Below are 9,349 nucleotides of genomic sequence, written 5' to 3' on the forward strand. Positions count from 1 at the left end.
CGTAAGCAATAAGTCGTAAGAAATTTATCAATCATAGTCAATTATTCTTTTCACATTTAACTGTGACTGGCCAATTTCTTATGGCTTATACCCTACTTGATACTCTATTGTAGAACAGGCATAAGGATGCTATTTCATTTGTGCGTTTTTGTCAAATGACAAATGTGTATAAAACAGAGAGATCCTCGGATTTCTCTATTCCACAGCCAATCAACAAATTTGAAAAATGTATCAATAAAAGTGTGGAAGACCCCTATTTTGTAACCCCCTGTTTTACATGCCTACCGACAGTTGTCATTACTTTTTCACCATATAAAATATCTGCGTAATGATACCGACAATTGGTAGATGTGTAAAGACAGTTACAGAAAGGTTTGTCGCGTCGCATGCTCTAACATGTTGTAATATGCTCCTATCATAGCTCTTACTCATTCTAACGCGCTTGATAGAGTGAGTAGGAGCATGTTGGAGCTTGCGACACGAACAAACCTAGAATAGCATTCCTGAGGTTCTATTTTTGAAAAGTATCGCATACGAAAAACTAGGGATATACTATAATATGCATTACATATACTATAGCATTTCTCTAATTTTTTGTATGCGATACTTTTCAAAAATAGGACCCTAGAACAGCAAAGTTCTCGGATCTTTCTATCCTATAGTCAATTAACAAGCTTGAAATTTGTCATGCGACAAAAACGCACAAATAAAATATCGCCCTGAGCGAGTTCAAGATAGGAAAGCGATTAAGTTAGAATACAGTCCCTAGAATACAAAGTCCGGCAATCGGCCCCTAAAAATGGTGGACACATCTGCGCGTTTCTGCCGCATATTTGCTCTAGTGCAACAAAAACGAGAGAGAATAAGTCCGGCACAAAGGTTATAAAGAGCATAAATAAGTAAATAAAGCAAAATATTATAGTATTAGAATAGAATTATAGAATTTATTTACTTCAGCTTACAAATTTGCTAAGAAGGGGACTTGGTTTATAATTTCTTTCCTTATCACACTCATCCATCTATACATACATACCAATCCCTAACAAACATCGATATGTCGACTGTAAGTTGACTTTCCTAAGTCAGACCTTTAAGGCTTAATAGGCACAAACAATAAGCACAAGCAAGGGACAACAAGCTGTCAGAGTTCTGATATGTAAGTTCGATATTATATCCCAGAGCTCTGATTGAACAACTCGTTATTCTCTTTCTTGTGCTTCTTCTTGTGCCTATTGTGTTTAAACCTTCAGAATCGATTGTAAATCGATTTTTTGTACAGACTTCCTTCCTTCGATTTTAGGTCTAGTGCGATTACGCTCACGCTTAAATGTGGAATCATTTCGTCCTTGTTGTTTAATTATAGTTAAACAAGGATGAATGCTATTTATGAGCGTGTAGGCATGAATCGAACAGCCTAGAATAGTTAACTTAAAATCATCTTTAAAGTGAAACATTGTATGACTTAGAGACGTCTAAAGTCGACTTACGGACGTTTATTTTTCAGACATCTAGAAACTAAAGACTCAACTCAGAATCGAGTTAGAATCGATTTTGTGCTGTTAGTAATTTTCATCTTGGGATCAATTCTGTATCTTGAGATCAATTATGTATCTTCAAATGAGATAAAAATTACAAAAGTAAGTAAATTCACTAGAGTATTCATAATTTAATTGGTCAATTTCTAGTAATCTTTGCTCACTTTTATAATTTTCATTTCCTTTTAAAATCCATAATCGATCTCCTTGAAACGAGATAAAAATTACAAAAGTAAGTAAATTTACTAGGTGTTGACCAATGAAATAATCAGTATTCTAGTAAATTCGTTCACTTATAATTTTCACTTCATTTCAAGATACAGAATCAATTCCCCTCCCCCCCCCCCTTAAAATGAGATGAAAAAAGTGAGCAAATTCACTAATTGACCAATTGAATTATGAATATTCTAGTGAATTTGCTCACTTTTATAATTTTCACTTCATTTCGAGATACATAATCAACCTCTAGATGGGAATCTAAACTCAGTCCAAGAAAGAGTTTCTCTCTGGTTACATCTAGAAAGAAAATATCTACTAGGTCCCTATAATTTCAAAGTTATGTATCCTGAAGCATGTTACGCGCGCTTTCTAGTTTATTATCATTTGCCGTTCGTCATTTCACATAGTTTAACGCTGCTTGCTCGAATTGATGTCGTGAACGAAGGTGACATAAATTTCTACAAAATATTGTATCTATCATTAAAATTGTTACATTTTTATCAAGCCAACTATGCTTTACTAGGACTATAGGTACTTATAAGGACATGGATTTCGATAATTGTTCATTAACTTGCACCATTATCCTGGAATGGTTGAACGCGCAAGGAGCTATTCTGAGAAAAATGACTCACAGAACGGCGTCGCTACGTCTAATTCGAGATCGTCAGCGCGAGATGCTCATAGAGATACGCGCCGAGAAAGCGAATGTGCTCACGAAGCTACCTCTGAAAGGTATATCGGTATTTAATAAATTCATGACCGAGGGAAAGGCTTCTATCAAGTTCAAGGAACAGAACTGTACATTGTTTCTGTCAAATGCACCTTCTTCTCAGCTGATTAATTTTTTAAAGACTATATTTATCAAGCTGACAGACCAAGAAGTAAAGACTATGAAAGGTCCCTTACGGGAGAAGCTCTTTGTAAATGTACAATCAGATGGTGCTGAGGATATTAGTCCGTCTACTAATGCAGAGATCAACAGAGCCAAGGAAAAAGCTATGGCTGTATCACGTACAACGGTCACTACTCCATCGCCGAGCGTAATCAGGAAGCGAAAACATTTCAGCGATGATAATCCTAAAGTATCCGCAGCAAAAAAGCTGTATGAGAATCCTACTACAGGAGAGCTGACAGAGGAACAGGCTCAAGTCCTAAATGCAGTGCTTAATGGAAAGAATGTGTTTTTCACTGGTAGCGCAGGCACTGGAAAGTCATTTTTATTAAAGAAAATAATCTCAGCCCTTCCTCCAGATGTAACAATGGCTACAGCAAGCACTGGAGTAGCAGCCTGTCACATAGGTGGAATTACATTGCATAAGTTTGCTGGCATTGGTATGGGTACTGGCACTAAGGAAAGATGCATTCAGTTGGCCTCTCGTCCAGCTTCAGCTTCAACTTGGAGGAAAACAAAGCATTTAGTGATAGACGAAATTTCTATGGTAGATGGTGATTTTTTTGACAAGATTGAAGAAGTAGCAAGACACATGCGTAGGACAGAAAGACCTTTCGGAGGAATACAATTAATCTTGTGTGGCGATTTCTTTCAATTACCTCCTGTTTCTAAAACTAATGACAAAGCAAAATTTTGCTTTCAAAGCGAGGCCTGGCAAAAGTGTGTTCACTTAAATTTTGAATTGCGAATTGTCCATCGACAAAAGGATGATGCATTCGTAAAAATATTAAATAGCATTAGAATAGGTAGAATTACGGATGATATTGTTGATATTTTAAAGGAAACTGCAAAACAAAAAATTGAAAGTAATGGCATATTGGCAACTAGATTATGTTCTCATGTAAAAGAAGCTGATGAGATCAATGAATTTCAGTTGAATGAACTTAAAGGTGAGAGTAAAGTATATACAGCATTAGATTCTGATAGTTCTGCAACATCTATGTTAGATCAGCAGCTGCCTATACCTAGCAAATTAATACTGAAAGTTGGCGCTCAAGTTATGCTAATGAAAAATATAAATGTTAATAGTGGATTAGTAAATGGTGCTCGAGGTGTCATTATTGATTTTAAAAATGATATACCGATAATTAAGTTGCGATCAGGAACACATTATGAAGTAAAGATGGAAAAATGGACTATCAAAACTAATTCTGGTGCTGTTATACATCGGAAACAGATTCCTTTAAAGTTAGCATGGGCTTTTTCAATTCACAAAAGTCAAGGTTTAACTTTAGATTGTGTGGAAATGTGCTTGTCGAGAGTATTTGATGCTGGTCAATCTTATGTAGCACTTTCAAGAGCTCAGAGCTTACAAAGTTTACGTGTCTTAGATTTTAATAGCCAACAGGTATGGGCTAATACAGCTGTACTAGAATTTTATAAAAAGTTCAGGAGGAATTTACAAGAGATGGAAATGATTCCTCTGGGTAAAAAAATAAAGTTGGAAAGAAGTAAAAGATAATATTTATATTTTTTATAGTCTATACATATATAAATTGTTAGAAGTAAACAATTTATATTAACACATGCAATAAGAATTATATAACAATTATTAATTTCATTAAAGTAAATATCTTCTTTATTTTTACATATATAATTAATATGGTTTTTTTTACAAATATTACAATTTACTGATGACAGTGATTTACATTTATATCAGTTAATAATCGTCGACAGTTATTTCAATAGGCGGTATATAACGCCATGTATGTCCTGCATTTATAAGCTCCGAATAAAGTATTGGAGAGTTTGGAGCGGATTCTTTACTACTGCATTGAATATCTATTTTGTACTGACCAGAAGTGAAAAATACTACACGACATTCATGATAGGCTCTGCCGTATTCCTGTAACTATTATTTATTCATAATAAAATAGGAAATATAAAACATTTGTATACAGCTATACATTGCATTTATGAAAAAGTGTGACTTACAGTAGGCAGCATGACTTTATTTGCTCCAGCTATGGATAACCTTGTTTCTAATTGATAATTGTTAACGCCGTTATGATGGTCCTGATAAAAATTAATGGACAATGTAAGATCACTCAGAGGATGTTCCAGAGCATTGCACACTCCCACACCAACGCTGATGCATTCACCCAAAGCACATGACAGTTCTTCTTGTGCTTTTACAATAATATCATTGATAGTTATTTCTGGAAAATGTTAGTAATTTTAAGTACACATTATTATACACATACTTATAGTAAACAGTATTTACGCACCCCATTGTAGAGGACTCATTCTCACTAAATCCAACATATCTTGAGTTAGAGTAATACCAGAGAGAGTTGCTTTCCCTGTCGATTCAGTACCTAATAATTGCCAGCGCAGATCAACCAATGAAGCTATATGTTCGGCACATATTTTTTGGAGTTCACTTGTATCACCAGCACCATTTAACTATAAGTGCAAAACAATAAAATAGTATGTCTTACATTACATTTCAATATATCTTTAAATAGGCGATATTTCCGTTATTACCATAGATAATTTATTAAGTGGACATCGGTCAACTGGAACAGGAATTCTGCATGGTTCTTTACCTTCCATATATATACATTTATTTTGCGTATAGTGTAATTCCATTTCATGATTCGTCATATTTGACACGTCCAACACAAGATAAAATTGCACTGGTCTAAAAATTATCAGAGAGAAAATATTTATAGACAAAATATATATTAGATATATAAAATATAAATTACAGAAATAAATTATTTTATGAAACTGCGTTTTTTTTTGCAACTTACGTTTCGGCCGGCAATACATCCCAGTTAGTAATCTGTACACTAGGTAGCATCTCAATAGTTATAAAAACGGATGAAACTCTACAATAACCATTTATCAAACCTGCATCTCCTGAGTATTTAATTCTTAATTGACCTTCAATAATGTTAGATGTATGTAAAGGTATTGCAAGTTTCGACAATCGCGTGCTTGCTAAGGAAGAATGACCGGAATGTGAACTTATTCCTGATCTAAAAGAAGAAGTCAGCTCGGATTGTCTTTTCGTATGATGAGACGGAGAACTAAGCCTAGATGGTAAAGAACTGTGGCCTGAATGTGACATTAGACTACTTGGTTGACTAAGGCAGGTACTGCTAGTAACATCTGAAAAAAGATTTTTGAGAAAAAAAAGAAGAGACTAAATTTAAAAATTATGTTACTATACAATATATATATATATATATAAAATATAATTAATTATATTACCATTTCTAATTGAAGGTGCTACAAAATCCGTTGCTGCGTATAGATATAAGGTAAGACTTGCACTGCTGCCAGGTTGTAAAGGCAATTGTGTCATCAGATTTTCATCACTCCATTTAAAAATTTTACTTTCAATTAGAGCATCCAAAGCAGACTGTACTGATAACTCAATCATTTCAATAGGAACTTGTCCAGCATTCGTTATTGTCACGGTACATTCAGCGCTGTAAATGTAAGCGAAATCATTTTGCATAAAAATTATATATTGATAAAAAAATTGTATATAATGCTTATAGTAGACACACAAACCTCTCACCGCCATAGAGTGATATACTCGCGCTAGTAACTATATTATCACCGGAACTGAAACTGGCAGTTTGAGGCAAACTAGTCGCGACATCGATTCTTGGTAAGGCTGGAATAACTTCGACAGTATATTGAGGATGTAACATACCCTCCATGTATCTCAATCTACAGTTAGATTTAACTCCTAATGTATGAGTGCTAAATCCGAGTATTTCTAAATCTCCAACTTCCTTGGGTCTGCCTGCTAACGTAACCGCAATCGGACCAGACTCAGCAGGGAGATTAATACTCTCTGGTATCGATTCAAATACTATGCCATTTGTCAAAAGTCTCATGTTAGATACGTGTAATTCAAATGGTAAAGGATTTATGAGCTGCATTGACACTTCACAGATATCTCCTTCCACCCACAAATAATCTATTATAACAAAAAATTTATTCTTAGAGATATTAAACTATTGATAGTAATAATCAACGTTTAGGTATATACGTACCAACTTTACTCTTTAAAGTATTCTTGCGCTCTAATGATCCGAAGTTAATTGGCGTAAATAAAAATGGACCATGATCTTCTTTTACTCTTTCTATTTTTTGAGGCTGTAAATGTGGCTGCATGTTTTTCAGAGTAAACAATTTTGTTTTTGGTATATTTAATAAATTAGCCGGTGGTATGACGGTACCAGAATCTAAAACCTGTCATAAAAGACATTATTTTATGTATATGAGACATATAATTATTCATACATTATAATTTTTTTTTAACATACTAGGGGGACTGGTGCACCCTCGCACTGTTGAGATACATTTTGTAACTGTAGTGCAATATCTTTCCGTTCGGTAAGCGTTAGATGATTGTACATTGTCTGGAGCAAAAATGTTAAATGCCTTGTAGCAAGTGCTGGATTACCCATTCGATTTGCAGCAGCAACAAGTTCATTTATTATTTGGATCTGTATGGCTGGCCATCCTCTTTGTCCATCTATAAGAAAACAATATGATTTTAAATATCACAAAACAATCGAAACAAAAAATAAAAATATTATAAAGTATTTCATTAACATTTGGAAAAAAATTTAACACACATTTATTATATATTTATTTTTAAAAATATAATAAATAACAGGAAAATATAAAATATAAAATTATATGAAATTTATATTAAATCATTGCAGTTGCAAATTTATATTAAATCATTACCTGATGGCACATCAACAGGATCTAAAGATAATTTAAATCCAGATGTAGCTTGCAACATCAAATTATAACATTGTTGCCAGTCCGGATTAGGATTATTTTGGGATACATGACGAGTGGCGGCCAATCGTAAACAGAATGACGCTTTTCTATCAAAACCGAAGCTCGTATATAGATTTGATAATGTAGTAAATCGATCAATCTGAAATATTGATCTATATAGCACCTTAATAAATTTTATATATTGAAATTTCCTGCATTATCTTAATATTACATACTTTTTCTTGCTCGCTGAGAGGCAAATTAATCAATATAACATTATTTAAATATGATGCAGCTTGTAAGGTGCAATTCTGTTCTATTGAGATTCTTGTAGCTTTGAAACTAGCTTCAGTTTCAATTATACCTGCGTATTGGTATTTACTATAATGTACTATAGCTTCACGATATTTCTTAGATATTTCCTCAGGTAGTAAAATATGTGGCATGCTGGCCTTTACCATGTCTATACTAGGTGGAGCTGGCAAAACTGTAAGAGCTTGTGATCCTCGTCTATAAAATGATAAATGATTGATTCATTAATTTTGATATTAAACCAGATCTTCTAATAAAAGCATAGAGGTTTTAATGTTTTAATTACATATATAATGATTTAAAAACTTAAAAAGATAAAAAAAGATCATTTTATATTTTGTATTATATAATTCTTTGATTAGAAATTATCCATACCTTTGCTTACTTGGACTTCCTTCTTGTAAGGAAGAATTTCTTTGCAATGGAAGACTTCGACACATATTAGGATAAAGAACCAAGACCGAAGCAGCACAGAGACCTTCATATGCCGCTCCCAACCACAGCCAATCATTGACAGCCTGCAGAATGTTGGCTGCAGAATTATAATTATTCAGGGCATCAGCTGGAAGTCCAGCTTGAAGACACAGATCTCCCAAATGCTTTGTCATACGGCCCACACATCTTTTTTTATTATTTCTGGATTCGAGGTCTAGCCCAATAAAATCTTTCTTTTCAAATGGAGCTAACAGAAGAGCGACACGATCTATCTTCTCTCTGGATCGCTCTAGTCTTTTCGATTCTAGAATCCAGAATAGAAAATTAAGATATTCAGCTGTTTGTGTCTCAAGATCAGGACATGCTTCATCTGCATAGAATATCGCCCGCGTTTTGAAGTTATTGGGCGTAGTGTAGCCTGATGGCGGTTCATGACGGCCGTTTGATTCAAGGGGACCAAAGAGAATGGCTCGTGAATCATACAGAGTACTGCTATACTTCACCTTCAGAGTTTCGTGTAATCTGCACAGCTCATTCAGCTCCATCTGATTGTCATACTTGCCAAATGTAATCAAACCTAGGAGTCTCCTATGTGTCTGAAAGTCTCCCCAATCATTGTTTTCCACAGGATGTTCCCTGACGAATCGGGCGAGGATCTCCCGGGTGCCGCCGCTGGAATCGGATACGGAAAATCTGCTGCCAGCCTTGACGATCCGCTCACATAACCTACTGACCGTCTTCGGTTTGATTTGCGTACCGACTGGCCTCAGCAGCAACAGCAAGGCGGCATGATCGTGGGCGGTCTGCTCGTAATCGGGATGGGACATCTTGTTGTCGGGTACCGGACTCGACAGGATAACACTGATAGCCGAGCGCATTTATGTCATCGATTTGTTCGAAGGTATACCTTACAATTAATACTTAGACCACATTCTTCAGTCCGATTACAGATTCTGTCATTTTTCCACGTTGTTGTCAGGTAGAGCGAGAATGAGAACACGCCGTTTTTTAAACTTGTAGTATGAAAATAAGATTTGTTCATAACAACATTGACAGTTGTCACATTGCCTGATGGAGTATAGTCGGTAGACAACAGAGGTGAAGTGAGGAGACATTCGTAGACATAGCACGGAATAGA

At 34.9% G+C, this 9,349-nt stretch overlaps 2 protein-coding genes across 2 annotated transcripts; one reads left to right on the forward strand and one right to left on the reverse strand.

Moving 5' to 3' along the window:
- Positions 1-2,299: 2,299 nt before the first annotated feature.
- LOC105626687 (ATP-dependent DNA helicase PIF1) lies at positions 2,300-4,168 on the forward strand. The gene has a single exon (XM_012207982.1). The coding sequence runs from the start codon at positions 2,300-2,302 to the stop codon at positions 4,166-4,168; it is 1,869 nt and encodes a 622-aa protein (XP_012063372.1).
- A 198-nt stretch (positions 4,169-4,366) lies between these two features.
- LOC105626688 (protein brunelleschi) lies at positions 4,367-9,089 on the reverse strand. The gene is made up of 12 exons (XM_012207984.1): positions 8,152-9,089; positions 7,701-7,974; positions 7,426-7,624; positions 6,996-7,207; positions 6,723-6,921; positions 6,232-6,646; positions 5,926-6,146; positions 5,463-5,823; positions 5,194-5,350; positions 4,935-5,112; positions 4,642-4,865; positions 4,367-4,558 (listed from the first exon to the last, which is right to left on the reverse strand). Exons 1-12 carry the CDS (start codon positions 9,087-9,089, stop codon positions 4,367-4,369), a joined length of 3,570 nt encoding a protein of 1,189 aa, XP_012063374.1.
- Between the last annotated feature and the right edge of the window lie 260 nt (positions 9,090-9,349).

This window comes from Atta cephalotes (genome assembly GCF_000143395.1).
Source record: "Atta cephalotes unplaced genomic scaffold scaffold00006, whole genome shotgun sequence".
NCBI classification, from domain to species: Eukaryota; Metazoa; Arthropoda; class Insecta; order Hymenoptera; family Formicidae; genus Atta; species Atta cephalotes.

Bases quoted from the DNA above. Each gene is read 5' to 3' on its own strand.
- LOC105626687 (XM_012207982.1), top strand. From the start codon at position 2,300: ATGGATTTCGATAATTGTTCATTAACTTGCACCATTATCCTGGAATGG.
- LOC105626688 (XM_012207984.1), bottom strand. From the start codon at position 9,089: ATGCGCTCGGCTATCAGTGTTATCCTGTCGAGTCCGGTACCCGACAAC. The intron at 5,824-5,925 runs GTAATATAATTA...ATCTTTTTTCAG, and splicing joins AGCACCTTCAATTAGAAATG to ATGTTACTAGCAGTACCTGC. The intron at 5,351-5,462 runs GTAAGTTGCAAA...GATAATTTTTAG, and splicing joins GATGTATTGCCGGCCGAAAC to ACCAGTGCAATTTTATCTTG.